This window comes from Coccinella septempunctata, chromosome 8 (assembly GCF_907165205.1).
Source record: "Coccinella septempunctata chromosome 8, icCocSept1.1, whole genome shotgun sequence".
Taxonomy (NCBI): Eukaryota; Metazoa; Arthropoda; class Insecta; order Coleoptera; family Coccinellidae; genus Coccinella; species Coccinella septempunctata.
This window is the reverse complement of record NC_058196.1, coordinates 33,267,929-33,295,792: the sequence shown is the minus strand read 5'-3', so window position 1 is coordinate 33,295,792 and position 27,864 is coordinate 33,267,929. Positions and strand designations below refer to the sequence as shown.

The 27,864-nt window shown below is 39.7% G+C and overlaps 6 protein-coding genes across 13 annotated transcripts; 3 read left to right on the top strand and 3 right to left on the bottom strand.

The window, feature by feature from the left end:
- Positions 1 to 372: 372 nt before the first annotated feature.
- LOC123319307 lies at positions 373 to 6,046 on the bottom strand. 5 transcript variants are annotated; one of them, XM_044906200.1, is made up of 9 exons: positions 5,793 to 6,046; positions 5,136 to 5,356; positions 4,940 to 5,005; positions 3,088 to 3,263; positions 2,887 to 3,018; positions 2,764 to 2,823; positions 2,515 to 2,704; positions 2,140 to 2,461; positions 373 to 1,697 (listed from the first exon to the last, which is right to left on the bottom strand). In XM_044906200.1, the coding sequence occupies exons 2-9, from the start codon at positions 5,335 to 5,337 to the stop codon at positions 1,499 to 1,501; spliced, it is 1,347 nt and encodes a 448-aa protein (XP_044762135.1). In that variant the 5' UTR covers positions 5,338 to 5,356; positions 5,793 to 6,046; the 3' UTR covers positions 373 to 1,498. The 5 variants fall into 5 exon arrangements, with proteins under 5 accessions (XP_044762135.1, XP_044762133.1, XP_044762136.1 ...); XM_044906198.1 differs by having other exon boundaries at positions 5,136 to 5,360; positions 5,793 to 6,042; XM_044906201.1 differs by having other exon boundaries at positions 4,994 to 5,005; positions 5,136 to 5,360; positions 5,793 to 6,036.
- LOC123319310 lies at positions 6,047 to 7,623 on the top strand. Of its 2 annotated transcripts, none has more exons than XR_006538463.1 (4): positions 6,047 to 6,173; positions 6,938 to 7,044; positions 7,101 to 7,200; positions 7,328 to 7,623. XR_006538463.1 is itself a non-coding variant. In XM_044906207.1 (4 exons), the coding sequence occupies exons 1-4, from the start codon at positions 6,792 to 6,794 to the stop codon at positions 7,542 to 7,544; spliced, it is 480 nt and encodes a 159-aa protein (XP_044762142.1). In that variant the 5' UTR covers positions 6,480 to 6,791; the 3' UTR covers positions 7,545 to 7,623. The 2 variants fall into 2 exon arrangements, 1 of the variants encoding a protein (XP_044762142.1); XM_044906207.1 differs by lacking the exon at positions 6,047 to 6,173 and adding an exon at positions 6,480 to 6,847.
- Positions 7,624 to 8,060: 437 nt separating this feature from the next.
- LOC123319306 (crossover junction endonuclease EME1) lies at positions 8,061 to 10,163 on the top strand. The gene is made up of 7 exons (XM_044906197.1): positions 8,061 to 8,553; positions 8,631 to 8,806; positions 8,868 to 9,038; positions 9,095 to 9,270; positions 9,326 to 9,565; positions 9,617 to 9,812; positions 9,905 to 10,163. The coding sequence occupies exons 1-7, from the start codon at positions 8,172 to 8,174 to the stop codon at positions 10,064 to 10,066; spliced, it is 1,503 nt and encodes a 500-aa protein (XP_044762132.1). The 5' UTR covers positions 8,061 to 8,171; the 3' UTR covers positions 10,067 to 10,163.
- Positions 10,076 to 16,791, bottom strand: LOC123319304 (KAT8 regulatory NSL complex subunit 3). 3 transcript variants are annotated; one of them, XM_044906194.1, is made up of 11 exons: positions 16,586 to 16,791; positions 16,094 to 16,530; positions 15,748 to 16,009; positions 15,420 to 15,696; positions 15,066 to 15,363; positions 13,337 to 13,484; positions 13,077 to 13,278; positions 12,562 to 13,017; positions 11,368 to 11,496; positions 11,269 to 11,286; positions 10,076 to 11,123 (listed from the first exon to the last, which is right to left on the bottom strand). In XM_044906194.1, exons 1-11 carry the CDS (start codon positions 16,652 to 16,654, stop codon positions 10,180 to 10,182), a joined length of 3,240 nt encoding a protein of 1,079 aa, XP_044762129.1. In that variant the 5' UTR covers positions 16,655 to 16,791; the 3' UTR covers positions 10,076 to 10,179. The 3 variants fall into 3 exon arrangements, with proteins under 3 accessions (XP_044762129.1, XP_044762131.1, XP_044762130.1); XM_044906196.1 differs by having other exon boundaries at positions 12,949 to 13,017; XM_044906195.1 differs by lacking the exon at positions 11,269 to 11,286.
- A 1,291-nt stretch (positions 16,792 to 18,082) lies between these two features.
- LOC123319303 lies at positions 18,083 to 23,443 on the top strand. Its single transcript, XM_044906193.1, has 5 exons — positions 18,083 to 18,302; positions 18,420 to 21,131; positions 21,186 to 21,258; positions 21,328 to 22,255; positions 22,412 to 23,443. The coding sequence occupies exons 2-5, from the start codon at positions 18,430 to 18,432 to the stop codon at positions 22,792 to 22,794; spliced, it is 4,086 nt and encodes a 1,361-aa protein (XP_044762128.1). The 5' UTR covers positions 18,083 to 18,302; positions 18,420 to 18,429; the 3' UTR covers positions 22,795 to 23,443.
- Positions 23,444 to 24,005: 562 nt separating this feature from the next.
- Positions 24,006 to 27,025, bottom strand: LOC123319308. Its single transcript, XM_044906204.1, has 2 exons — positions 26,484 to 27,025; positions 24,006 to 24,400 (listed from the first exon to the last, which is right to left on the bottom strand). Exons 1-2 carry the CDS (start codon positions 26,923 to 26,925, stop codon positions 24,126 to 24,128), a joined length of 717 nt encoding a protein of 238 aa, XP_044762139.1. The 5' UTR covers positions 26,926 to 27,025; the 3' UTR covers positions 24,006 to 24,125.
- Between the last annotated feature and the right edge of the window lie 839 nt (positions 27,026 to 27,864).

Sequence of the window (27,864 nt, the reverse complement as noted above, 5' to 3'; positions counted from 1 at the left end):
GACAGGAAGTCGTTAGGGAAATATTCACATATTAGATTGACATTACCGTATGATAAAACACTAATGGGTTTCTTTTCTAACGTTACCCGTGTTTGACCGTATGTTTCTTTGAAAATTTAATATGTTCATCATAGAGGGAATTTTCTTTGATGTGAAACGTTGAAATCGAGAGTTTGATTAGATTAAAATTACGCACAATACCTACCTACTACTGCAGAAACAAATATTGTCGCACTGTCAACTACACCACTGTATTGTTAACTAATTTCCACGGTCACTAACTAGTACTACTACGTTTGTATGACTAGTTGGGTGGCAAATTCTGGTAAGAGCAAGACGTACTTAAAAATATGGTTAAATGAGTGAAATACATGAATTTTTCGAAATTTTATTCAATGTTCTTCATCCAGAATAACATGTATTATCAATTAAACTCGTAAAATATAAACAGTTTACTTAAAACTATAAATTTCTTCAAAAAAAAATCGGGCAAAGTAATATTTACGAATTTTGTTTTGGGAATTAAATCTTTTGGTTATTACACTTGATGATATGTTATAAATCTACTTATAAGGTAAATTTTAAGAATAATAGTTAGGGTAAAAGATGATGGTCGCTTCAAATTTGACAGTATTTTGGATCAACTGACACAGACCAACTACAGTCAACGTTAGGATTCATGTTGATAAGTGCGAATTCGAATTTTTTCTCTATCTTGAAGGCGTTTTTTTATTTCGTATGTATATCGTAGAAATCCTCATCAGAAAGGTAAAATCGATTTCATTGGCAAATGCTCAGCCTAACATATTTTAGAGGCACATCTTATTGGTCTTTTTATGCATGACTGTTTCTTAAAATTGTTGATTATAATCCCTATTTCATCCCAATTGTATAGTAAAACGACAAAATGATAAAACACCAAAATACCAACTCAAAAACTGAATCCTCTCTGATTAAAACATTTCATCAGTTTGAAAATCCTCTTTAACCCATCTGGTATTCGAATGTTTTAATCAGAGATTCATTCTGTATATGATATTATTCATTTATTTATTATATTATACGTGTTTGAATTTTTTTGTTCCTTTAACGATATGTGGATCCAAGTTTATTGCTGATGTATATCTTCAGAACCTATCTTTTATATTACAGGCACAATGAAAAATAATTCTACCAATGAAAACCCTGAGTTTTATGATACAGTATCATAGATACTCTCTAAGGCATTTCAATTGCTATCTTATATAAGCAATCTAACGATGATTGGTTGATGAAATGAACTAATTGCCCTCAAAAAAGGGGTATGCTACTTAAAAAGCTCTCAAATAGTTCTTAACATTAACACCTAATTTTTAAAATACTAATAATGTATATAATAAATATAAAATAATCAAGTGCTTCTTAACAAAAATAACACTTTATCATCATACAAGTCACAGTCACGAATCATCAACACCTTAAAAAAATAAAATGGTCATAATCGAAGATATGATTTCACTCAGAAAGTCTGTATAGGCTTGAAGATCCCTGTATAACCAGTCAACCTTGCCCTCAATGCTGGTAGAAGCAAAGCCCAAACTGTTATGTCGTTTAGCAAATTCGAGCATTCGCAAAGTAGCAAATACATTTTGTCTCCCTTCGGACTAACTGACTTATGAAGAGATATCCTCTTCAGGCCTGCAGCTGGCGGTAGATACCTGTTGATGAGCATGAAGATTACAACTATGGCCACTTCTGAATATTACATAAAAATGCACCAGTGAATCTAACCCAACTAACGAATCCGATCCAATTGCGAACTTTGGTCCTCCGAGCCGGATACCTGTATTTCATTCATCAAACGAGAAGGCTACATCGTTCGTGGAGATAATAGGGTGCTGCCAGTGTTCACAACTGGATTCTAATTAAACTCTTTGCAGCTTATTGTAATAAAAACCTTTATAACATAAACATTAGTGAGCAAAACTGAATCTTGGGATGCACCAAGGAGTAAATTTGAAAAACTATCTAAGAACGAGCTCAATGATAAGGCAACATTTTCTGGATTCGATTTCCTGGTGCTTAAAAGAGGCTATGTGAGGTGACCCACAGGGCTACGTGTGTGTCCCCTTTATTTTAAATGGTATCCTGAGTGTCTACCTATAAATCATCCTTGCGCCAGTCCAGAAGAGCCAGTTCCTCTCGAACTTTTCCCTGTCATCGCCTTCGAACACCTTGTACACGGAGACCATGTATCCGGTAGATGGCGTGTGTGTCTTGGAGAGGGACATGCCGATCTCGTGGATCGGCGGACGACATATGGACGCCACCTCCGTGTATAGGTCCAACGTGTGAGCAGCCGTGTATTTGATGGCTCTCGGATCGAATTTGGTAAGGCTGGCAGTGCGAATGTTATTGTAGAACATCACAGGATTCGTTTGGTTGCTGTTTATCACATAATAAGTCACGAATGGGAATTCTGCTGGAATTGGACCATACTCAGTGAACGTGGAAACCCCAAGCAGATTTACTTACAATTTCTCTCCATGTTCGCTAGCAGCATCCCCGTCAAGGCAGTCTTAGACTGTCCGATCTCGTTGAATAATTCTCCGGCTGTCAATCTCTGTTTGAACAAGGGTTGCACCAGGGGTGACTCTAAAACAGGGTCCACTGGCTCTAGGGGACTCATCAGATGGCACAAGATGCATAGTTTTGGATCTGGAACCTGAAATAGTCGACGTCTCAAGGAAGAACTTTTAATAATGGTGAAAGAAAAGTACCAACCTCCATTACGTGCAGATTGGAGTTTTTCTTATCCGGACTATTGCCATTCGGCAGGGGTTTCTGTAAATTAAGAGAAATCGATGTGGTGAACAATTCAGAAAAGTATCAGTTCTTTAGACGTACGGGCATGGGAACTCCCTCTGGTAGAAATCTGTCCAGACTATGGACAGGAATGATGAAACAGTCCCTGTCTAAATTCGATAGCGATCTATTGTTCTCATTAATATTGTCCTTTCCGTAATTATTGAAGCTCACCTGTGAAATTATGAATAGAATTTTTTCCACTGTATGTACATTAAACGATACCTCTTGTTGTCTACTTACTTGTCTTGTGGGGGTAGTTTTAGTGGGAGAAGGGGTTTGCGGCCACTTCAGCATAGAAACCGATGGACTGCGAACGACCAAGGGTTGCGGAAAATCACTTTCTGTCATGGGCGGCGATATGGTTGATTGCATCAGGGGCTCGCCCCCTGCCCCTGTCATTGGTCCACAACGTGGTTCTGAGAAAATTCATTTTATCAGATCAGTATAATATCGTAACAACTGAAAAACTAGCTCAATTTTCTGCTTTCTATCAATGATTCGGAAACGCCAAAGGCTGAGGCCAAACAGAGCACAGATCCATAAAAGGGAAGAATAGGTTAGTGTTCTGTGGTGAAAACCAGAGACTGCACGCATAGATTCTTCTGAAATCTGTGCGTGGCTTATACCATAGAACACTAATGTCAATTTACACACCTCCTACATTGAACTCTATGAGAGTTCAATGACCTCCCATTGAACTAAAGAACTTTCTTTAGTTCAATGTGACCTCCTAATACAATGAGTGGGTTTAGAATTCACCGAAATGGCGCCAAATAGCAGAATTTAAAATTTGACTATGGAATATTGAAGTTTGACGTTTTGCGTCTAAACATCGTGCTTGTATTATCACATTTCACCAGATAAATACATAAACTTTTAGGGTAACTTCGATATGAATAAACTTATGAAGGGAAAAATATGTGCGCTAATTAGAAAATACGATAAATAGTAGAAGCTAAGCATTACGTCCAAACACAGAATATTGTCCATATTTCATACAGCGTCTTTATATGTAGATGGTTGTAATGTTGCAGTTGGCTTTGAATTACTATACTTCATATCATAGAATTTCGAAGTTGAAACCCACTGCGTTGTTAGAATCATCCATAGAGACCCTGTATGTCGTATATCCCGGAGAAGTGACCGTGGTAACGTCAGAACAATGAAGAGTTCTTTATATCCCATGTCATCCCGATGTATCAATTCAACTCTGGCGGAAAAAAAAAACGTTCCGAACTAGCTAAATTTAGCGCGCACGTACGTCACGCCGGCCGAGTTTTAAATATAAATTTGGCAGCAGGAAAATTCGCTAACAAATCTAAAACATGTGTTTCCGAAAATCACAAAGCACCTTCGAATCTATTGTTGACTTACTCTGTAGCCAGCAGCACGTGGTCGTCTTTCTCTTCCGATCTGCGGGTTCTTCCCGCTGCGGTAACGCAAGTAAACTGAGATGACGGTTTGACGAATAAACAAGGACCATCTCGTGTAATGGAAAATAGAGAGGTTGATTCAATGTTTCCGGTACATCCTGCCAAATAGCGAACTACATAACTTTCGCCCCTGTCGAACCTCGAAAGACGCGTCATTTGTTCTAATCGGGACGCTCGCATACAGGATGATCAACGCAGAAGGCATTTTCAAAGATGAGTTTTGTATTTAACACAAGACAGAACTCGTTTCACCAAGAATCGACGATGTAGAATGCTGACCGGCCGCTGGAAAATGAAACAGATGACTGAATCGTCATGTGAAGAAAGGTTACGTGCTCTTCCTCCAAGGGTAAAAGCCTCATACTTCATCTTTTATTCTGTATTTGATGATACACAGAGATCCTCGTAATATTTGAACATTTTTCCGCACATTAAAGCCAAGTTAGGTTGCGTGTTACTGTAAGTTTCTATTTTGCCTGGATTTTAATGATTTTACTGAAGGCTCTATAATGTTACTGTAGGTATTAAGGTCTATGATACTGCCCTAGTAGTTTTCATAAGCTACATCTATTGGTTTTCCTTGTTATTAGTGCGATAAGAGCTCCTACTAATGCACGAAACGCAAGAGCACAAGCTTTTTTGCGTATTCTGGTAAATACCTGTGTGTAGAGTCAAAATGAGTGTGTGAAGTCCAATCTTTAAAATACTATTACCTGACGATGGTTCTGCAAGAGAAATGGATATTTTAATAGGACAATGTCCATTCCATCAAAGAAGAGTAGATGCTAGCTGGTAATAATAAACCGCAGCGCCATCTAACGAACAACAATTCTCTCTCCGCTATCGAGTACTCACCATCCTCTTCGTCTGCTATATGGCTGGGTCTAGGAGGACTGAAGAACAAATGGGTCCTGTAGTGATGTTCATCCATAGGCGAATATCCTTGCTCTCTACTGGCTCTCTTGCTGCTGTGTCGTCCAACTCCTGTTTTCCCCACCTTGGAGGCTATACCCCCGCTCTTCTGCTCCCTGAAGTTTTTTCTAAACATCAAGTTCATTTTGGCCTTTTTGTTTTATCTGTCTGAAAAAAAATCACAGTTCGATATATCCCAATACTTTCATAGGCAACACTGTGAAGATTTTTTCTTCATTCCGCTATTGAATCATAGAGGGCGTAATAGTCTAAGAAATACTCATATGTGTCTATAAGCACATTGGTGGGGTGTAATGAAGGTACTTATATGTTATTCAATGACTGTTTAGTGTAGAAGTTATATAGGGTGTTGCCTGAAACTTTTATGAAATTTGATGGCAATATATGTTTTCGTTCGGCATCGTTATCAACGTTACGATATTATTCTTATAAAACATGTGTGAGACGATGAAAAAGTGGCAACCCAGGTGGCCAAAACAAACGATCCGTCGGTGTTTTCGAAAACAAACCAGGTAAATTCGGCCGCGTCATGCGCATCTCCCGCACCGTCCCATTAACATGAGGAAGAACACAACTAACCTTGTCACTGACGAATTCGGCACGGCGTAATCGATAAATACCGCGACACCTCTTCGGGGGATGGATCACAACACTGAAAACCGATCCGATCCTCAACGGCGATTATCGAGACGCGAAAAATTCACCTAGAGACCGTCGGCGAGACTCCATTCTCGATCGCACTGAAACTCGGCGGATTGGCGCGTATTAAAAATAGCGTGGTGGCCGGACCGGACAACGACGGGGACGTCCAACGAGATAGACGGTTCATCGGCTAGCCGCGGGTCTCCTGACGATACGGATGGGGACGTCGCGACGCCCGTGAGCGTCTGTTTCGGCGGGCCGGTGTGGAGAGGTTCGCACGTTGCGCGCGACTATCAGCAGTAGGTCAAAGTTACGGAGGTTAGTGCCGTTGGAGATCGATCGGGAGGACTCAAAGATATATGTGTAATATCTTTGGGAGGACTCCCTAAGCACGCTTCGCTTTAACTTTGATTAATCTCTAGGGACGTGAAGAGGAAACATCATGGGCTATTTCGAGAATCTTTGTTCTGTCCCACGATACAGCCACATTTCCTAATCTTGCAGGAAACGTAAAGAGAAAACCCGCCTCAGAATTATTGAGGCATGGTACTTGTCAGTGGGGCTGAATATTAATATATGCAATTATGAGAATATCCAAATAAGGATAGGCTAAATCTACCGGAACAAGTTGCTTTTCGCCTAGAAGCACAACAATCGATTTCTACCTATCAGATTGGGCGGAATTATTTCATTAAATCTACCCCTAGCCCATTTTCAATTATTTTCATGCTTCCCCGACGAAACATCCAAATTTGTTCGCATTTGGCTATTGTCATCACCCTTGTTACCGCGGTTTTGTTTGCAAACAAGCCACCATAGGGGGATTGGTATCGAAATTAACAATGTTTCGGTTACCAACAAGTCAAAGGGGTGATACTTTCGACGCCTCAAATTGGCAAGTTGTCTTGTATCGACAGGGTGGTGTGTGGACTGACGATGAGGCGAAAACAAGTCGCGCTTTTGATGTTAGCTCTCTGTTTCAATAATATATGGTTAGTTTAGTTCTGCTCATTACTTTTTTTTGTATTTCCGAGGGTTTTATGACTTATGGAAGTCAAATAATGATTCGATGAATTTTTCAGTCCGTTACAAAGTCTACACGGAGATTCAGACTATCAGCATTTTTGTGGTACCAGACTCGTTTTTGCGCTAAGTTTGATTTGCGAGACTTACAACACCGCCAGTGAAGGTTAGTAATAGTGTAATTCGATAGGGAATGAAATATACATTCTTTTTTGCATGCAGTCTATACCGATTCCACTCCTCGATTTGGGATAGTAGAAACTTGCTGTAAGAGACCTTGTTCAAGAAAAGTTCTTTCTAGTTACTGTGGGACATTGAAGACGTGAGTAATCATTATAATTTTCAATCATTTTAATTGTGCTTTCCTAAAAACGCTCACCCAGATTCCACTCGCTCTTATGGAAGCTTCAATGTATACTCTTATTCAATGTAGCAATATTATTTTTTAGAGACACAAAACAGTCCACGCAAAATCAAGGCGAAATTAATACAAAAGCGAAGAAGAGAAATCGACAGAAGAAAAAACTAAAAAGGTACAATAAAAGTATAGAAATGTGCACAAAAAAAGTTCACAATAAAAAGAGACAGAGAAAGAATGGCCGCAAATATAGAATTAAAAAGGGATGTTCGAAGCAAAATTCATCAATGGTTCGAAGTATTAGATGATATGTAACGTGAAATCTCAAAAAGAAGTGAATAAACTTGGTTCTGATTATTCAATGCGCCACTGTTCATCCTGAATAAATGTTGCAATAAAAAAAGTTTTTCCATGAACCCAATAACCGGTTGCACCTCTGCGCCTAATAAATATTTTACCATCTTATGTATGAATTTTGAGAGGGAGGCGAGCTGATCGTCCAAAATATGGAGAAAAATGAAATTGTAAAGGTTTATATGTTTATGTTCTCTACCTAAACCTAAGAAAGAGTACTCTGGTTATTCTTTGCCTAAACGTAGTGCTTAGCTTGCACCATACTCGTAAATTTATGGTGTTCTCTGGTTAAACCCATAGACTAATATCAGTTGCAAACTGATCTGTGATTTATAATCCGCGGATTACTCCGATACTCCGTTATCTGTATTGAACTCTATGGTTCAATGGTTAACTGCTAAATTTAGGATATTCTATGGTTACACTGACAAGGTTAATCACAGAACACTAATATTTGTTTACTATTTTGATCATAGAACATCATATACAAAAATTTGAATTACAAAAGTTCTTATTTGCTTCGGGTTCGACTGAATATTCATTATTTTACTGAGGAATTTGTATATGTTCGTTTTTCAAGTATGGAAACTGAAATTTTGGAAATTTCAAGTGATAGTAACGAAACGACAATAGAATCTTCAGTCCCAGAGTTGAAAACTGAATGTTCAAAGCTCCCATCTAAAAGAGATGACGATTTAGACTATCTTTTCAATAAATATCTGGGGGACAGGAAGAGAAAACACGACGATACTACTGAAACGAATTTATTTGCATGTGACTCCAATACAAAACCCAGCGATGGGTTGAACTCACATAATCCATTGAAGAATAAACTAGAATGTGTCTCTTCCGATGATGATGATTCTGCACAGTGTTCAAACAACAAAAAGATAGCATCTACTGATACTATGACAACTATGACTAAGTTTTCGATATATGATTCAACTGAAACTGATGACTTAAGTAAGTAACGCTATTGCATATACTTTTGAGTCATTCAAGAGCCTTCTGAATGTGGGGTAAATCGTTCTGAATTACAGGTGTTAAATATAATAAAACTACTACCAAAGAGAAACAAAAATTAGAGAAAGAGGCTCAGCGTCTGGAAAAGTTGAGATTGAAAGAACTCAAAAAAGAGGAAGATAAAAGAAATAAAGCATTGAAAGACGCCCTCGCTAATCATTACAGAAATATGAAACCTGAAAACTGTATTAAGGTAGATTATTCAGATCTCATAATCTCTACATTATTATCACTCATTATGAATTCTCTTCAAGTTTGTAAAAGTAGAAATAGATACAAGTTTAACTACAGAACGTTTCTTTCAACGCATTGTAAAAGAGCTTCAGGATAACGGAATTTCTTACGCTACTATATCCCATGAGATACCCTCGATTGTCACTTGGAAAACACAATTGAATTCCCATATTCTTGATAGTAACGCACAGGTTAGTACACATTATTGCAGGCTGAAGCTAGTTCTTATTACATATATACATTCCAGTTGATTGATGCTTCCAACGGATTCGAGATAAATGAAGTGTTACTTGTCATAAAGTGGAATGATTTTTTAGTACATGTACATGATGAAACTTTTATTTCATTCATAGAAAATATTTATACGATTCTGGTAGGAAAGAGAGTCACACTATGTATTTACGGATTGGGAAATTACTACCAGTAAGTGATAAAAAAAAATTTTATTTAATATATTATTCTCCATTCTTTATCGTAGGTATCAGAAACGGAAAAAAAATCGCGAATTTAAGGGAGACATTACAAATACAGCGCCTAAATCTTATAAGGACGACAGGATATATGGAAAAGCCCCAACAGTTTCAAGAAGAACCGTCGAGTACATCCTCACAGAAGTGCAGCTAATGTTCTCGATATCGCACAAAATGGTGGAAACAGAACAGGAAATAGCCTCTTTTATTTTCCAAATAACCAAATCGATTGCTCAAGCACCTTACAAGTGAGGAGAGTTAATTTCTCAGTATTTTAGATATCATTTTTTTTACCGTAGGAAAGAAAAGTTGGAAAAATTCAGCCAGTGCAAATGGTTCTTATCGGAAGATAACAGAAACTGCATTAAAGTCGATAAGAACGGAAATGGGTTGCCGAGACTGTGGAAACAAGTTATATGCACCTTTCCGCTTGCATCGCTTGAAACGGCAGAGGCAATAGCAGCTGTTTATCCAACTCCGTCCAGTCTTTTCGAGGTTCGTAATTTTTTTTATCCACAATTATCGCCACTAGAATCTACTGTGTGATTCGAATCGAAAGAACATTTGGAAATATCGAAAAATTGCAGGCATACAAACTGCTGAATAACGCCGAAGGTGAAAAACTTCTACAAGATATCCCCATAAGGAGGGCAGCCGGACCCATAACCACGATGAGAAAAATAGGTCCAGAATTGAGTAGAAAAATATACAACTCGTTCAATTCCCTCGACCCAAACAAGTCGTTGTAACAAAGTATCTTCCAACAATATCATTTATTTTTCAACGATACAAAAATTTTATTTCCTTATCTACATTTTTCTTCACAATATAACAAATATCATTAAATTAAATATTTTATTTCTCAGTTCAACTTGACCATCTTTGGCGGTACGTAATCCGGATCAGAATCATCATCATCATCGTTGGTGATCGTTGGGAAGGTCCTCCTCATGTTACCCTCCCTTATCTTCTCAATCGTCCTTATATACCCCTCACCTTGTTTGTTCACGACGTGAGAAAAAGACGACATGAACATCGGTTTCGGTATAGACGTCGCCACCAGTTCGTTTTCAAGGTCGATGTTGTCAATGTTGCCCATAGAACTCGATGACGCCATAGGGCTACTACTAACCTTCTTCACCGATATCTCCGGCGACAGATTCGCTATCCGCGTTATGATGTTCGACGATTTCATCTCATCGGTCGGGGCCCGTTTCGACAGGATTATCTTGGTATACTTGGGCGTCTGTCGGTAGATCGTGGTGGGTTTCTTGGAGGAGTTCTGCGAGATCACGAAGTGCGTGTTGGACTGGTTCGCGCTCATCGGTTTGTTCACCAGGACGAACTTACTGCCGGACGATATGATCTTGGGGGGCGGCGCGATGGTCGGAGGGGTTTGTTGAACCGGGGGCGGCGGGGGCGGTGGGGATATCTCCTGTAAAGGACCTTCCAACACCTGGTTATCGTCCGCGAAAATGATGGGAAGGTCCATGATGTCTTGGGTCGTCAGGTTGGTGGGCGGCGGTAGACTGCTCGATGAGGTAGACGCGGACTGTTTGAAGGGGGTGAATCTCCTCACCGGTTTTGGGGGTTTATTCCCGAGTAGTTGTTTTTTCGACGTTATGTAACTGGTACCTTTGATTATGTTTCCCGAGGTGATGGTCTTGATCTTTCCGTCGGGCATCAGGATTACGTTAGCCCCAGAGTGCTTGACGCCGCCGCTGGAGTTCAAGACGGTGACCGTCTTGCCGATGGCATTCGACATGATCTTGGAGGCTCCTGGGGCGAAAGTCACATTCTCCAATACTGAAACATTCGAAAACATATAAAATTATCGTCAAAAATCGATGAATAGAACGAACTAAAGGTGGAACAACACTTGTAATGTATCACAGAGAGAGACGAGAAAGGAGAAGAGGTTGATTGTGGGTTTTACTGGGGGAGTACATACCTGAGTAATTGGGGGGACCTAGAAATAACGGGGGATAGGAATTAATTGGGTAACTGGGAGGATGTGCGGTCAGTCGATCTAAACGTTTGTCGTACTTACTTTTGATGGCAGGTGAAGACGTCTTTGGTTGTGTCGGCGGTATGGTTTTTATGCCGCCCCTCAGCAAGGTGGAAAGCCTCGATCCGGATACGATATTGTGTCTGGCCATACCGTACGCTTGCATTTTGGCTGAAAATTGAGTTGGTTTTTTTTTAATGAAAGAAAAAAAATTGACATACAGGCTGATTCGCCGCGATGGCTAGCGGACAGACGTTCACGGACTACTAATCATTGTTTTGTGCTGGAAATTCGCACCTTGCGATTATCGACAATGAACTTTCCCACTAAAATATATTTCAAGACCTCCGCCACTGACGGTTATGCTGGAAACGGCCTACAAGTTTCTCATTTTAAATTGCACACCCGGTGTATTTTCGCATTTTCAGATATCTGATTTGGTGGCCATTTCAACGATCACGAGTTAAGGATTTTCACGAAAAAAAATGGAAAGTCTTTCAATATTTTTACTGAGTAGGTTTTTTTTTAAATCTTTACAGTTGTCAATTTTTTCATCATGTTCACTATTTAGAGAGTGATTATTTCAGTCGATTGTACGTAGAGAAAGAGAAGGGGAGTTTACTTAACCTAAAATGAGAATTCCATGTCTCTTTTTCCCTATTTTAAGTTTTCATTGATTACCCTGTAAATAACCATTTCAAGTGTAGGATTTTTTAGGTAACCTCCCCTCTTTTTCTACCTAGAATCGATTGAAATGATAAAAAATAATCTGAAAATTTCGATGGATTCAATTCGTTCTACTCGATGATCTTCACATAAAGATCCTGTATCGCGCAAAAAATACTCCAATAAATGTGACTTCCCCCATCTTCACCATTTTTTTCAGAAGAATCCCGATAACTCTTTAACTGTCGAGCTTCTTATCCGAGACGTGGTATACTGCCGAAATTACCACCGAATCGAATATCTAACAACGCGAAAATATACTGGGTGCGCAATTCGAAATAAGAAACTAGTAGGTTATTTTCGGTTAAATTGAAAATTGCAGAAGTCTGAAAATATTTTAGGCAGAAAATCCTAATTTTCGGAGTAGGCTATGGCATTTTGAAGGTTGACAGCTGTCAAAAAACCAGTCCATCGTAAACTAAGCACTCTTTTCTTCCCCGAAACGACGCGAAGAAGATTGCACGCCCACCACCTTCCTTCCCCAAAGTAAGAAGCGATAAGAAAACTAACCTGAGACGGGCGTGTGATGTTGCGCCTTGATCGAAGAGCCCCTACTGGTCGAAATCGTGACGATGTTGCCGGTAGAAGAAGAAGACGAGGAAGAAGAAGAAGAACCGGTCGCGGCGACCGGTTTCAAAGTTCTGACCTTCCTGACGAACTGTCGGGGTGGATCGGGAGGATGGACGTTAGGAAGGAGCGTTTTGATCTTTGCGGTTGGAAGGTTAGAGACCGACGACCTATCGACGGTCTGTTGTTGTTGTTTGTCGAGAAAACTATCGCTGGACGAGGAGTCTAAGGTGAGGGGCGTGTGTGGGGGAGTGCTACTGGGGGAAGGACTGGTAGGGACGTTTACGGGGGTGGTCGTATTGTTGTTCGCGGGCGTCGGAGGTTCAGTACCTTGAGCGACCTGCGCGGCCCACTTGACCTCCAGCTTCGACTTGCTCTTCGAACCGGGCGGTCTTCCCACTGAAACAGAAAAAAATTGGGTTAGATTGGGACGGAGTCTTCGAGGATTTTCCATATACCGGGTCTGGCTATCCTGGGCGGCATCGGGGACGTCTGATCCTCGCTGTCCAGGGAGCTGGCGTTCGAATTGTACCGCTTCCTCTCGATCTTGGCCTTTTTGGCGGTCGCCGTCGGCTCGTCGGGCACGTGGACCGGGGACTGTCTTATCTGGGGCGGGAAGGGCGACAGTATCAGGCCGCTTATGAACTCGCCGATTTCATCCTGAAAGAAGGTTAAACGCTGCGAATTTCACGTCTTAAGTACACCTCCTCCAACTTACCACAATACATCTATCCACGACGCTCTGTGTTATCCCTTCGGTTCTCTTTTTTTTCTTGCTTATCCTCAAGAAGTTATCGGCCGAACCTACCACCACGAGACCGGTTTCCACTCGCATCCTTTCCCTCAAATCCTCCATGTCCTCCTGACTAAAAAATCAAGTACAGGGTGGGCTAAATAGGGAATACTCCTTCTGACGAAAATGATGTATTTTTTTATGAAATACTTTTGAGATAACCATTTCAACCGTTCCCAAAAAAAATTATTTTGAGCACTTAAAAATGAAAAATAAAAATGGGTATTTAAAGTTTGAAGCGTTTTGTGAGAATTGCACAAGCTGGCAACATCGACTGATATATACCTTGATAATAAAGGACAACAAACGCATTATCTTGATGAGATAGACAAAGATGTCTATGAAGTCTGCGACGAACGAGGAAGGTCGTAAAATTTTATGGGATTTTTATGGCCGGTTGCTGTTGAGGCTCTCCAGTAAGTAGGAGCCTGTAGATCAACAGCTGTTATTTTATAAACAAGCTCATCGGACATTGTTCTTTTCTTCGTCTTGTATGCGCTGTTGCCAAATCGTGAACTCCGCACGAAGCGATTTAAATTTTAAAATCCCATATTTGAAGGATGATTTTGAATAGTTTCCGCGGTGAATTTGAAAAAATCGTGAATTAAACCCATAATTATTCAGTTTAAACTTGCATATGCAATTCCCCATTAGATCTCGAGAACTATAGCAGCTACAAGAAAACCAATGACACATTCTCGAGCTCTTTTTTCATGACTAATCCAAATCTAAAAACAGAATCGGCCTATTATTTTTAGATTTCGAGTTATAAAAAAAATTGAGATTTTGACGATTCTGAAAAGTTCTCATAACTTTTTTGTCTTTGAAGTTACACATCTGGAACTTGAACCTTCTTAGGCACTTTCATAACGTAGAATCTACTGACGAAAGATTTTTTCCAAGATCAATAAAAGCTTGCATTTAAAAAAATTAAAGTTCACCTAACCATGCGAGATGAAAAAATATTTTGAGCTCATCAGTGGATTCAACGAAAAAAAGTGCCTGTAGAAGGTGCAAGTTTCAGGTTTGTAACTTTAAAAACAAAAAGGTTACGAGAACTTTACGAAATTGTCCAAACTCAGAAACGAAGTATCGTAGGAGACTAAAAAAACACATTCTCGAGCTCTTTTTTCATGACTAATCCAAATCTAAAAACAGAATCGTCCTAATATTTTTAGATTTCGAGTTAAAAACAAAAATTAAGGTTTTGACAATCCCGAAAAGTTCTCATAATTTTTTTGTCTTTGAAGTTACAGATCTGAATACACTGACAAAAGATTCTTTTCAAATTCAATAAAAGTTTCCATTTAAAAAAATGAAAGTTCACCTAACGATTCGAAATGAAAAAATATTTTGAGCTCGTCAGTGGATTCTACGTAAACAAGTGCCTGTAGACAAAAAAGTTACGAGAACTTCACAAAATTGTCAAACTCACAAACGAAGTATCGAAGGAGGCTTTGGTTTTCACCATTCTTTATTTGTCCGAAAATGTGTCATCTGTTTTCTTCTAGCTGCTACAGTTCACGAGATCCTCTCAGTAGACACCGAATTTCGCCCACCCTGTACATCAAAAACGTGCAGAGGGAGAAAATCCCAACATACACATTTCCCTTGTCCACCGACTTCTTCCCATAAAAAAAAACACTCTACTCACGACGAGGTTGTGGAGCCTTGGCCGATAACGAACAAAACGGGCGTCTGCAACTCCAACAGCGTGTCTTCGGGTTCCCCCCGCTTCCCCTCGGCCGTCAACAGCGAAAATCCCAGACATATCACGGCCAGCACCGTTTCCACCTGGGCCACCTGCAACGCCATGGCCGCCCCGGCGTTGAAACCTACCAACACGATGTTCTTGTTGGGATGCTGGTTCTTGATCTCCTGGACCTGTCCTCTGATCGAAGCGAACATCTGATCGGCGCAGTGCGTCGTCGTTAACCTCTGTCCCGGGGTTCCTAATGAATTTTTGATAAATTAGGTCCTGGATTCGTTGATCTAAGAATTCACTCACCCAAATTGAACGGAACGTTGACGACTGTTGCTAAATTCGATAAGAGATTGATCCACTTCATGTAGCGATTAGAAGCGACTGGCGACGATGGAACAACAACGATAACGGGGTTTCCAGGTAATTTCTTGGGTTTGTCTTGCATCAAACTACCCATGACGGGATCCCACGGTCTTTTTAAAATAGGTTGCAGGTTTTCCGTCGACATAACTCCAGCACGATGACTGGCTTGAGTACTTATCATTTTATCCACAAACGAAGGTAATTTCCCTTTTAGCGTCTAAAATTGCACATTGAAACCTTCATTGACATAAAATAAAGACTAACTTACCTGTAAAATATCCAGATAAATTCCCAAGTATTCTGTACTTAAATTATCGACCAGCAACTGATGCAACCATTGCGTTAATTTTTGATCCCAGAATATTGTAGCCATCAAACGTCTCAGCCGTTGAACTGATTTATCTATAGCCGTTCTTCTGCAGATCGCCTCATAATCCAAACCTTTAGAAGCCAATTTTGCCAACTGGTGATTGTTCAAAATACTTATAACACCATTGAACAGTCTTATTTGAGTAGGTGTCCAATTGTTACTGAAATTTTATAATACATGAATATTACTGTAAATACAAACCTGTCTTCACGGTTCAATTCTATGCTAAGTAGCATTCACTCACTTTAGTATAGCGTCCTCCCAGTGGTTATTTCCCTCATCATTCTTAAAACATTTAACATGTTTCTCGCATTCTTCCATCAGTTGGTTAGCTTTATTCACGTCATAAATAGGTGTCGGCTGATTTTCAACCGTCTCTATATCAATCAATTCTTCATTGTCTTGAGGCGGGATCAACTGACCAGGAAAATTGATTTTAGAAGTATTCTTCGGGATGAAAAGGGTTTTGGTAGGTCTGAGGAAACTGGATTCCGCCTTCCAGTTCCAAGGTCTCGCGTAACAGTGATCGATCGATATGGATGATTTCTCCTTATCGTTTTCTGCACCATAGTAATTACCTTGATTCAATTCGCTTTCGATGATTGTGTTGGTTTGTTGCAAACTGAACTTTTCATCACTCTGGTTCGTTTTTTCCAAACTATCTGATGTGAATTTCTTTTCCTGGAAAAACAAATGCATTTTTATCGAAACATTACGCAAAGTTTCATTCAGTTACGTCTTGTAAGCCATCATTAATTTCCTGTATTTCTTCCTTAACAGAATACTGCTCAAATTCATTTTCCATCACAATTAGGACGTCTGTTTCCTCAAAAATGTAGCAAATTCGTTGGAAAAGGCTTGTTTTGTTAAAATATTCGCATTATCCAGCCAGGATCCAGAACAAAAACACTAACAATAACCTTCAATTGTTAAATCCATAGACAAGGCCACAGATTCAGAAGTAATCAATAGGCACGTTCGGTTTTGTACCTCGGACTAGTCGGATTGGTTAGAATCGTTCGTCAAATGCCCCGCAGATGGCAGGTTCACGTTCCATAGGATTTGTGCCTCTGATTGGTTATACTGAACGCACCGAAATTTCTCTTTTGTGGTTATAACCACAGAACACTTATATACATAGACATTATAAAATTATTACTCTATGGTTATAAGTGCGCTACCAAACGCAACGTAACGTTAGGAAATTTGAAACGCAAATTTTCCGAATATTAAGAATATTTCCATCAGTTGAAGTGAAAAAGTGCTCGGAGCGTTTTCGTATCGATACTTTTACGCAGAAATCTTGACAAATATCAAACACACCATATCTAAATCTTCATTTCAGAATAAATTTTCGGTACCAAAAGTAATGTGATGTAAACAGGGTGCTTCTAATCTTTTTTTTTTGATACACAACCGTGAGTAGATTTCGGAACAAATTATTCTGCCTGTATTTCTATATAACTATTTCGATAGTCTAAAAGAGTAAAAATTATTTTCACTTGGACTCGACCTGTTCCATATTTGTTCATGCGCAAAGCTTCATTTTTTGGTTCTGCGCTTCCAAAGACGACTAGAAAATTCGAAAATTTTCAACAGACGACGCCATTCGCCATTTCTAAACGTTCCGCGAACAAGTGTTTGATATTTTTGAAGAATTCTCATTATATACCGTGCGATGTGAAACGAATGATACTTCGGAATGTGCTTTTATTGAAAATCTGATAGGAAATGTTAACCATTTCTCTACACATTTGGTATCCGAAAATCTGACGAGGCGTCATGTATGAACTTGAATTTTTCATCATAGGAAGATGCAAAGACCCCTTGGGGGGTCGAAGAAACGAAATGATGGATGAGTCTTAGAGTCACAGTCTTGTCTCCTTTTGGAGCTGGGCTGCTAAGGGATCTCTCTGAAATCATTTCCAACTATAGCCATCGTTGGACAAAGAGCGAAAAAGCAAGATTTTTATTCGTCAATGTGAGTGAATTAATATTTTTCTCTCGCGTATGTATATACATCAATACGAGAAATATCGAAAACTGTTTTTACGGAGTAAAAAGATTAATGTGCATGCTAGCAATAGAAATTTTATGGAGAAACGTCTTCTCAAGATTACATAATAAGTGAAAATCATATTTTCACTGTTTTCATATGAAAATCATTTTTTCGAAAAACCTTTATTCTTGTAGTGATTTTTGAGTTATCAGTTTGGGAATACTGATTCAGATTTTGCTCGTTCTGTGATTTGACATCCACTACCAAAATATTGGTTTGCTTGATTTACAAATGCAATTCTTATTATCAGAATTCTTATTTTCGAAATTACATTACAAATACAAATATTGTAACAGGGAAAACAAACAATCTTATGGGAAGCATTGAAAGAAAGAGTACATTTATGGAAGCGATTAATTTATTTTGAGGTTATTTCCTTACGATAATCGCTAAGGTAAATATATCTTGTGTTGATAGATTTTTCGTTACTTTGCAGTCTTCAAATTGAAATACTCAGATATAGTTACGTAGCCAAATAATCGGACGAGTAAAAAAATCGGTTAATTTTTAGGTATTTCAGAATGGAAGATGAAAACTCCTTATCTTTCTGTAAAGACTGCCAGATGATGTGCAGTAATTTGAGTAGTTTTAAGAAACACGTTAGGAAACGCCACCCCACAAAGTTTCAGCAACTTTTTCCACCTAAAAACGATTCGTCTTCGAAATATATGTGCGATGACTGCGGCCAAACCTTCAATACTAACCGTTCCCTTAACGGACACAAAAAAACAAGTCATTCTGAACCCGAGAAATCCACTACCACTCAAGGTAGAAACTCTTATAAAAGGAAAACGATCAAGGATGAAAGTATTGAATGTAGCGATTGTGAGATTGAATTCGACGATTTGGTCACATTCAAACAGCACATGAGGGATCACAGGGACAATAGAATCGTTAAAGTGAAGAAGGAAACGAAGGAGAACTCTGTGGATCAGGCCATTTCCAGTGGGAATAAAAAAAGGAGACAGAGCTCAACGAATCGAGCCGTTAAGTCGGAAAAAGTGTGTTGCACCCCCGATATCTCTCAAGAGACTGAAAATACCGAAACTTCTGTTAGGAAAAGTAGTCGTGTGAGAAAACGAATATCCTATGCCCAACTGGTGATGTCAAGTTCGGATTCTGAAAATGAAACTTTGGCCGTTAAAATCGAAACTAGGAAAAAGTCCACCAAAATGCACGTATGTAACGAGTGTCACATGGAGTACGAAGATCAAAGCGATCTAACGAAACACATAAGGAAACACCACCCCTCAAAATTGGATAAAAAAAGTAAACCTGGTAGAACATGGAAGCAAGTCAAACTTGTTGATAAAAAACAGTCTTGTTCCGATTGCTCTACGACCTACAACAACCTGAGCTGTTTGAGGAAGCACGTCAGGAGGTATCACCCCACAAAATGGGCCGAGTTGGCGCCCACCCTTTATAATAGGAGAAAAAGAAATTCTGAAAACTCTTATAGTTGTACCGAGTGCCTAACTATATATGGAAACGTTGTGGGTTTTAGAAAACACATAAGGAAATATCACCCGTCTAAATTCAATGAAATGGCCGCAAAGCTGTATAAAAAAACTCCCAAGAATGTCGAGAAAGTTCTTTCTTGTCCCGAGTGCGAGGTTAGATACTGTGCCATGCCTAGTTTGCGGAAGCACATCAAGAAAGAACACCCAACAAAGATTTCCGAGCTTATCTCGAAAATAAGCGAGAAGGAATCTGAAAATTCCAAAAGGGTGATTGCGTGTACAGAGTGCGACATGAAATATAGCAATATGAGCGCTTTAAGGAAGCATACTCGGAAACACCACCCGAATAAACTGTTAGAATTGGCGCCGAAACTCTACACGTTCAAGAGAAATCTAGCCAAAAATATCTTGTTAAAAGGGGAAAACTCCAAAGCTAGCGAAAACCTGTTGGACGGAGAATTAGTGGATATGTATAAATATATGTGCAATGTTTGTCAGAGCAGTTACAGCAACATCAGTAACTTGAGGAAACATTTGAGGAAGTTTCATCCGGAAATCTTGTCTGACGTTGCCCCCCTATTGAAAGATTACACGAATTTCAAATATCTGTGCGATCTGTGTCCCAAGAAGTTTAACTGCGTTAGGAACTTCAAATACCACCAGCGAAAATGCCATCCCGAATTCGCCCAACCCTGTAAACGTACGCAGAAACGTATCAAACCCAACAAGTGCCCCTTGTGCGATTTCGAAGACACCGAGAGGAAGAAACTGTTGGAACACTTCAAGGACAAGCACGACATCGAGGTTTCCATGAGTCCGGTAGATGTTCACAACCTGGACGAGTTCTCCAAGTGGAAGGAATCTTTCGAGGAGGCTACAAACGCGAGATTCGTGAAGGAGTACCATTTTTCTTGCATGTCCCACGACGTGGTCAGTTATATATGTCACCGTTCCGGTTATTACAACCCTAAAGGGAAAGGTTTGAGGCATATGAAGGCTCAAGGTAGCAGCAAGATCAACGGATACTGCCCGGCTGCTATAAAACTGAAAAAGATCAAAGATGGCACCGTCAAAGTGACGTTTTGCGGCACCCACATCGGACATACGACAGACGTCACTCATTTACATTTGACAGCTGCGGAAAGACAGATAATAGCGGAAAAAATCGCGATGAACATTCCTTTCAAAGATATACTAGATAGCATGAAGGATTCGGTCTCCGAGTCCGATTTTAAACGGATCCACATGCTGTCCAAAAAGGACCTGTACAACATAAAGAGCAGTTTCCACCTGAGCTCCCCCGTAGCCAAAACGCCCAAACCGCCGGCGGAAAACGTCGCTTTCGAGACCTGGATCGAGGACACGAAGAAGAACGGCGACTGTATCATGTTCCACAAACCTCAGGGACGCACGATCGAGGAACATCCCACCCTGAAGCCCGAAGACTTCGTCCTGATGATCATGAATCAGACGCAGCGGGACAAGTTGAGGAAGTTCGGACACGAGTCGGTCTGCGTGGACAGATCCTTCGACCTCAACAGTCACCAGTTCGAATTGGTGTCTCTCCTGGTGTTGAACGAGAACGAGGAGGGGTACCCCTGCGCGTTCCTGATATCCAACAGGTCGGATCTCGAGATCATGACGCTGTTCTTCCATTTTATCAAGGTTAACGCGGGGTGTGTGGAAGCTAAGGTGTTCATGTCGGATATGGTCGATTATTTCTACACCGCTTGGGTAACCGTCATGTCCAATGTTCAGATGAGGTGAGTCGAGCTACAGTGATTTTGTTCCGTATCCGTTCAATCCCTTCGTTACAGATTTCATTGCACGTGGCTGGTAGAACACGCTTGGAGGAAAAAAATCGTTCTAATAAAATCGAAAGAAAAGCAGGTAAATTAATTCGGATAGAAATGTTTTACTCGAGTCCAATCCGAAAGTTGCTCATCCACCTATTTTCAGGAGATCGTGATGGGCCAGCTCAAGGTCATCTTGGAGGAGAAGGACATATCCAGTTTTAAGATAATGCTGGAAAGCATGGTGAATCAGTTGGGTTCGGAGATGTACGCCTGGAACTTCTCCAATTATCTGAACGATAACTATCTGCAGAAGGACGAACTGTGGCCGAGCGCCGACTGCGTTTTTACCGACGTGAAATTCAATCAGCACTTCGAGAGGATGCACAAGACGCTGAACCATCTCTTCTTGAACGGCAAGAACGCGAAGCATTTCGGCAAAGCCTTAGGGGACATAATGAGGTTCATGAGGGAGAAACTGTTCGACAGGACGATACTGATAAACAGGGGTAAAATCAACAACAAGATGAAAATAGCGATATTCAGGCACAAACTGAGCTTACATTCCGAAACCAACAGTATCGTAACCACCGAGGAGGGTTGGCAGATACCCTCCACCGAAACCTCAGAGATATACACCATAAAAGAGATACCTGTGGCTTGCAGGTGCGAATTCATCTGTCCTGAGTGCAAATGTTGCATCCACAAGTATCTGTGCAGCTGCCTGGATTCCTACGTGAAATGGAACATGTGCAAACACATCCACCTCCTGTGTCGCCATCTGAACTCCTTGGAGACCACCAAAGTACAAAGCGTGAACGACGTTAAACCGCGTGAAAACTACGAGAAGGAACAGACGCAACAGATACTGTACGTCAAGGGCGCCCAGGTCGAGTACGTCAAACACCAAACGCCTCAGGTCGAGTACATCAAGCAACCCTTGCAGATCGAGTACGTCGAACAGCCCCAACAGGTCGAGTACATCAAACAGGCCGCCGGCGAGCAGTACGAGGTCATCAAACAAGCCCAACAGGTCGATTTCGACAAGCAAGCCACGCAGATGGATAACCTCCAAGTGCATCACATCCAAATGCGTATGTATCTCATGAAATAAAATAGTCTACCATTCGACAAGTCGAGTGATTAATAGATATCGGTGATTAATGGTTCAGTAATCACTTGTGATTCATGAATGCTTTTTAAAGGCGTAGATTCGTGTCTTCCATTGTTTTTTCGCTATTTCTTTTCAGAAAATCAAGTGGTCCAAGGGGGTTCGGTGGAAAACACGTACATATATTGCAACGAGACGAACCAGCGCGAGATGGACGCCATCTTGGCCCAGGTGAACATCTGCAACCTGGAGACGGTCCAGGTGACGCAGATACCGACCAGTTGTACCATACAGATACCGACCTCTTGCACCGTGGTGCCTCAGGTGGCCCAGATAGCCACCGAGCCCTTCGGCGAGGTGGTCGACACTAAGGAATCCTTAAAGATGAGATTCCTGAAGCTGTTGGAAGAGGCTTCTTCGCCCTCCGAGTTGGAGGTGGTGCAGAAGATGCTAGCTTCGATTACTCCCACTTTGGAGGTTATAAAAGGGACAACGAATCATCAGGTTCTGTTCCCGTTATAGGAAAATTGACGATTTTTTTTTAGGATACGGCTTATTTTGCATATTTGATGTGATGGAATCGGTTTAAATGAGATGATTTTACGAGTGATCGACTGGACGAATTGAATTTACAAGATTCAGTTGATTGTTTTTAGGATATATTTATATTTGATTATTTTAAATAATTCTTATATCGATTATCTTTCTTTTCTGTTATTTTTGAGTTTTTATAAAACTTATAGGCGTAATTTTAAATTTAAAACTTATTTATATTCGGATAGTTTAATCTGAATGATTCGAAAACGATTCTTGGTTTTCATCGTCTCAAATTTCTTCTACACATATTTCTGATTCTTATTTTGGATCTTTGATGAATTTATTTTGATTTTATTTCGCCAATTCACTTTGTGATATCTAAAAATCCATCTTATGTCCCGGTTTTACATCAAGAATGGAATTTATTGCAGTATTTTCATCCCTCGATTGTTACTTTTCTTCGGATCATTTTATTTTGATTTTTTTGGGTGGTGAAACACGTTGAGTTGGAGATGCGAGGTGTAATATTAAACATCAAGATGTATATCGATATTTTACTTGAGTAAATAGCTTATTTATACACTTTTATTTAATCGATTTTTCAATTTGTAAGATAATTACATTTTATTGTTTATACTTGCGTTTTATTCGTGGATGTTTAAATGGAAACTTCAACCGGTATAATATTCCGTCTGAATGTTTTTCCTATTTCGCTTCTTCGCTACTGAAAAATTCTCTCAGCTTGAATAAAACGGGACACAGTGTTTACGTGGAAAATAAAACAAATATCGTACTAAAAGAATAAGTATTTATTGAATGAATTAAATAAGTACTAAAATAAAACACATCAAACGATGACAATAAATCAACAGTTTCCCTCCAAAATTCTTTGGCATTATTCGATTACTGTAAACGAAGGTATAACATCAAACTGTACCATAAAATCCGAAAAATATAAACATTTTTCCATCCCAATCAAAGATACAGATCTCCAAATATTGGAAATAAATTTTTTAATAATATTAGGTCCCATCGTAGGTGTTTAATATACTTTTTTCCCCATTATTTAACTATTTTCCAACCCACAGATGAGTCACAATTTTCTCCTCGTTCTGTTCATTAAACAAGAACTTAATTTTAAATTCGACTTCAAATATTTTCAATTCAATAAGATGAAGAATTAAAAAGGAGGCTCTGTTTTTGTTACCCAGTGAGCCAACAAAGCTGCCGTTTCTCATTATAAAAAATTAAAACCAGTTCAGTCTTTTCCCGCACTCTTTTCGAAATAAAAAAATTTACGGTCCTCGGTGGCGGCGTCAACCCTCCCACGGTCCGTATCCGGTCTGGGCGGGCGGGGCCGGTTCTGGCGGCGGCGGCTGGGCCAGTTTGATGATGATCTTCTTCTCCTGTCCCCTCTTGCTCAGCATGTCGTACATCATCATCATGAAGGCGCCCGATCCCATCAGCATGATGTCCTTCATCCAACCCATGACGGTCATGGCCATCATGGGAACGGTGGCGTTGAACATGTCCATCAGGGTGCGCATGAAGAACATGCTCATGCCGTTGCCGCCGCCTCCTTTCTTACGACCTGGAAAACGGAGGATGAAATCTTTGAAATTCGTTCAACTGTTGAGGAAGGACATGATCCTTTCTGGGAATTCTTCGACACCGTTAGAGTAATTTTTCTCTCAATAAAACTAACAGTAGATGGAAATGTGATACATATTCTGGAAGAGCAACTCTTCTAGTTAAAAATCTGAAAGTTTTATAGAGCTCGATGAAGCCGTTCGGTCTTGACGATCATTTCATTGATTCCATCTTTTTGGAAAATTTTCGATAGTCATAGTAATCAAATATAACAATGACTTCTAAGGTAGCCGATTGACCTTGACTACCCTTAAGAGTCATAGTTAAAAAAAGTATCTATGACTCTTCAAGGTAGCCAAATGTCCCAAAATTAACAATAACAACTGTCATAGTAACCAAATATGACAATTACTTCTAAGGTAGCCGATTGACCTTGACTACCTTTAGTAGTCAAGGTTTTACTTGGTTACTATGACAGTTGTTATTGTTAATTTTGGGACATTTGGCTACCTTGAAGAATCATAGTTACTTTTTTTAACTATGACTCTTGAAGGTAGTCAAGGTCAATCGGCTACCTTAGAAGTAATTGTTATACTTGCTTACTATGACAGTTGTTATTGTTAATTTTGGGACATTTGGCTACCTTGAAGAATCATAGTTACTTTTTTTAACTATGACTCTTAAAGGTAGACAAGGTCAATCGGCTACCTTAGAAGTAATTGTTTTACTTGGTTACTATGACAGTTGTTATTGTTAATTTTGGGAAATTTGGCAACCTTGAAGAGTCATAGTTACTTTTTTTAATTATGACTCTTGAAGGTAGTCAAGGTCAATCGGCTACCTTAGAAGTAATTGTTATACTTGGTTACTATAACAGTTGTCATTGTTGATTTTGGGACATTTGGCTACCTTGAAGAGTCATTGTTACTTTTTTTAACTATGACTCTTAAGGGTAGTCAAGGTCAATCGGCTACCTTAGAAGTAATTGTTATGCTTGGTTTCTATGACAGTTGTAATTGTTAATTTTGGGACATTTGGCTACCTTGAAGAGTCATAGTTATTCTTTTTAACTATGACTCTTAAGGGTAGTCAAGGTCAATCGGCTACCTTAGAAGTAATTGTTATATTCTTCACCAAAGGTCTATAGCTCATCTCCAAAGAACCGACCGTCGTTTAAAACAACCCTCATCCCTTTAAACTGCCCAGAAGAACTTCAAAATCATATAATATCCTACAGTGATAAAGTTGATGAAGAACAGGATGATAATGTGCTGTTTTAATATCGAAAACACTTGTTAATGGATTATAAAACTAGTATGGGATATAATTAATTCTTTTTATATACTCTGAGTTATTTCTTTGGTTTTTAATTGAAACTCAAACACTATTTGAGGACACTCAATAAGATGTTCTTTGATATATCGATGTGGAATGTGACTGTAATGAAAATATCCGGTTCTACTAATTATTATGACTGATACAGAAGTGATATAGGTATTGATAATTATTTGTGACACACTTCTTCGAGCCTATAACAGAATCTGACTACGGGCGTGAATGTTTCTTTGTGATAGAATATTCATGATCATAAACTTTCGGAGATCGTAAATTCCTTAGTGAAAAAGTTCGCTCTTCTCATGGCACTATTACATTATTTGTGTAAATTTTGGCCCACGCCTCGAAGAAGTGTGAAAAATGTGTTTATAGCTTCTGACGAGGGAATTAAGTTGAAATACGCAGGGGTATTTGTCAACTTTTCATTGTATGAAAGGCGGTTTATGGATCAAACTCAAACACCTATTCGCACTGTCTACGGTTCGTTTAGCGCGACTTAATGGTGAAATTCAAGTTGAAAAATGTCGATTCCCCAATTATAATCCAATTGAGTCCAGTGTGACACAACTGATTCGCGAAAAATCGAAAACGAATGTTTGACCTGTGAGAAAATCTCCTAATATTGTTAATTCATAAATAAGGCGCTCAGCCGGACACCCAGCCGGGTAATCAACCGTCCCAACACTGCGGAGAAAATTATTTTCCAAATATTTCCTATATAAACATATCCTGAAGATTAAGAGACTCACCGGTGAAAAGCATATTCGTCAAGGCCTTCGTGATCTCCTCCAGAGTGTCGTATTCGTCCAGAGCCACCTTTTTCGAAACCGAACTGTCATTCTTCCTGTTTTCCCTCAACGCGTCTAGGTCCCAACAATCCACCGGCATCATCATCATCATCATCGACACCACCGTTAAGACGAAGACTCCAGATTTCCGAAACATGACCCGAAAACTGCTGAATTTTCTAAGACACAAAAAAAAAATCACGATGTTGACGAGTTTTCCTTCTCGATTATCTACTCGAATTTTGCGAAAACGCGACCGTTGGACATTCACGCGGCAGGACGCTTCTCGTTCCGACCGTTTCTGGGATAGGAATGGCTCTTGCAGTTCCTTTTCCGTCTTATCTGAGAGATTCGCGTGTTGCGCAATTGATTTGATAATTATTTCTTGTTCGGTACGTTGCATTTTGATAACGGGCAGATGGAGAAGGTGCCCATTAACCCATTTCGATCCGATCAGATGTCGCGTCTTTTTTGCGAAGTGGACGGACTGCACTTAACGAGGTAGTTCCTTGACGATGGGGATCTGTGACCTCGAGAAGCCTGATTCCGTCCCAGAAGCCAACCCTTTATTTTATGGTTGCAGAGTAAAGCAACCCCCTTAAAATCTAAATTCTATGTTCAGAACCCACATAGACACATCATGTGTAGATCATAGACTTATAATACTGTTATTTATATAAGTCTATGGTGCAGATGGCTACCAGCCAGGCACATGTAAAAGAAGAATAGAGACTCTACGTCTATGCTCCTATTAGGCATTTCGATGACCGTCACTCGAGGGCACAGATTACAAAGAATTTTCGTAATCTGTGCTCGAGGCACAAACATTCGTGTTCTGTGGCACAAACCATCTATGACATTCATGATCATAGACAAATAATAGTTTGTCTATGTTTATGACGACCATTGAACTCAGTGATGATGACAAAACCTTGAATTATTTTAGCTCCCATGTGCCCTATTTGAGAATTAAAAACTGCAAAGTGTAGGGTCGTAGGACAGTTTAGTGCATCCTGGTCCCAAGTTGACCCTTTTTCTTCGGGTAAACTCTCCAAAGTTTGCGAGAACTAGAATAGCAAATTTGTATCATAGGAGAAGTTTACTAGAATATTTTCTTCTCAAGCAAAGTCAAAACTGATCAACCCTATTTTTTCACATGTCCTCAATCCATAAATCCTACACGGGCATCAATCATGGAGTACTCATATGTAGGCCCTTTCTAGTTATGAAGTGAAAGACATGATCGAGGTAACGTGTGATTATACAGAGTGTATCTCACGACTGACATCAGGTTCATGCAGATTATATTAACATCTCTCCTGAATTGAATCGCCGAACAAGG

What these genes read in the sequence shown, in the direction of transcription:
- LOC123319307 (XM_044906200.1), bottom strand. Translation starts at nt 5,337, where the DNA reads ATGAACTTGATGTTTAGAAAAAACTTCAGGGAGCAGAAGAGCGGGGGT. An exon ending in TATAGCAGACGAAGAGGATG is followed by an intron (nt 5,006 to 5,135) that starts GTGAGTACTCGA and finishes TTTCTCTTGCAG; the next exon opens with AACCATCGTCAGGTAATAGT. An exon ending in CAGAGGGAGTTCCCATGCCC is followed by an intron (nt 2,824 to 2,886) that starts GTACGTCTAAAG and finishes CTTAATTTACAG; the next exon opens with AAACCCCTGCCGAATGGCAA.
- LOC123319310 (XM_044906207.1), top strand. Translation starts at nt 6,792, where the DNA reads ATGAGGCGAAAACAAGTCGCGCTTTTGATGTTAGCTCTCTGTTTCAAT. An exon ending in CTCTGTTTCAATAATATATG is followed by an intron (nt 6,848 to 6,937) that starts GTTAGTTTAGTT and finishes TGAATTTTTCAG; the next exon opens with TCCGTTACAAAGTCTACACG. An exon ending in TTACAACACCGCCAGTGAAG is followed by an intron (nt 7,045 to 7,100) that starts GTTAGTAATAGT and finishes TTTTGCATGCAG; the next exon opens with TCTATACCGATTCCACTCCT.
- LOC123319306 (XM_044906197.1), top strand. Translation starts at nt 8,172, where the DNA reads ATGGAAACTGAAATTTTGGAAATTTCAAGTGATAGTAACGAAACGACA. An exon ending in GGATTGGGAAATTACTACCA is followed by an intron (nt 9,271 to 9,325) that starts GTAAGTGATAAA and finishes TCTTTATCGTAG; the next exon opens with GTATCAGAAACGGAAAAAAA. An exon ending in CTCCGTCCAGTCTTTTCGAG is followed by an intron (nt 9,813 to 9,904) that starts GTTCGTAATTTT and finishes GAAAAATTGCAG; the next exon opens with GCATACAAACTGCTGAATAA.
- LOC123319304 (XM_044906194.1), bottom strand. Translation starts at nt 16,654, where the DNA reads ATGGAAAATGAATTTGAGCAGTATTCTGTTAAGGAAGAAATACAGGAA. An exon ending in TTTATCTGGATATTTTACAG is followed by an intron (nt 15,697 to 15,747) that starts GTAAGTTAGTCT and finishes GTGCAATTTTAG; the next exon opens with ACGCTAAAAGGGAAATTACC. An exon ending in GCCCAGGATAGCCAGACCCG is followed by an intron (nt 13,018 to 13,076) that starts GTATATGGAAAA and finishes TTTCTGTTTCAG; the next exon opens with TGGGAAGACCGCCCGGTTCG.
- LOC123319303 (XM_044906193.1), top strand. Translation starts at nt 18,430, where the DNA reads ATGGAAGATGAAAACTCCTTATCTTTCTGTAAAGACTGCCAGATGATG. An exon ending in ATGTCCAATGTTCAGATGAG is followed by an intron (nt 21,132 to 21,185) that starts GTGAGTCGAGCT and finishes CCTTCGTTACAG; the next exon opens with ATTTCATTGCACGTGGCTGG. An exon ending in TAAAATCGAAAGAAAAGCAG is followed by an intron (nt 21,259 to 21,327) that starts GTAAATTAATTC and finishes ACCTATTTTCAG; the next exon opens with GAGATCGTGATGGGCCAGCT.
- LOC123319308 (XM_044906204.1), bottom strand. Translation starts at nt 26,925, where the DNA reads ATGCAACGTACCGAACAAGAAATAATTATCAAATCAATTGCGCAACAC. An exon ending in GACGAATATGCTTTTCACCG is followed by an intron (nt 24,401 to 26,483) that starts GTGAGTCTCTTA and finishes TCCGTTTTCCAG; the next exon opens with GTCGTAAGAAAGGAGGCGGC.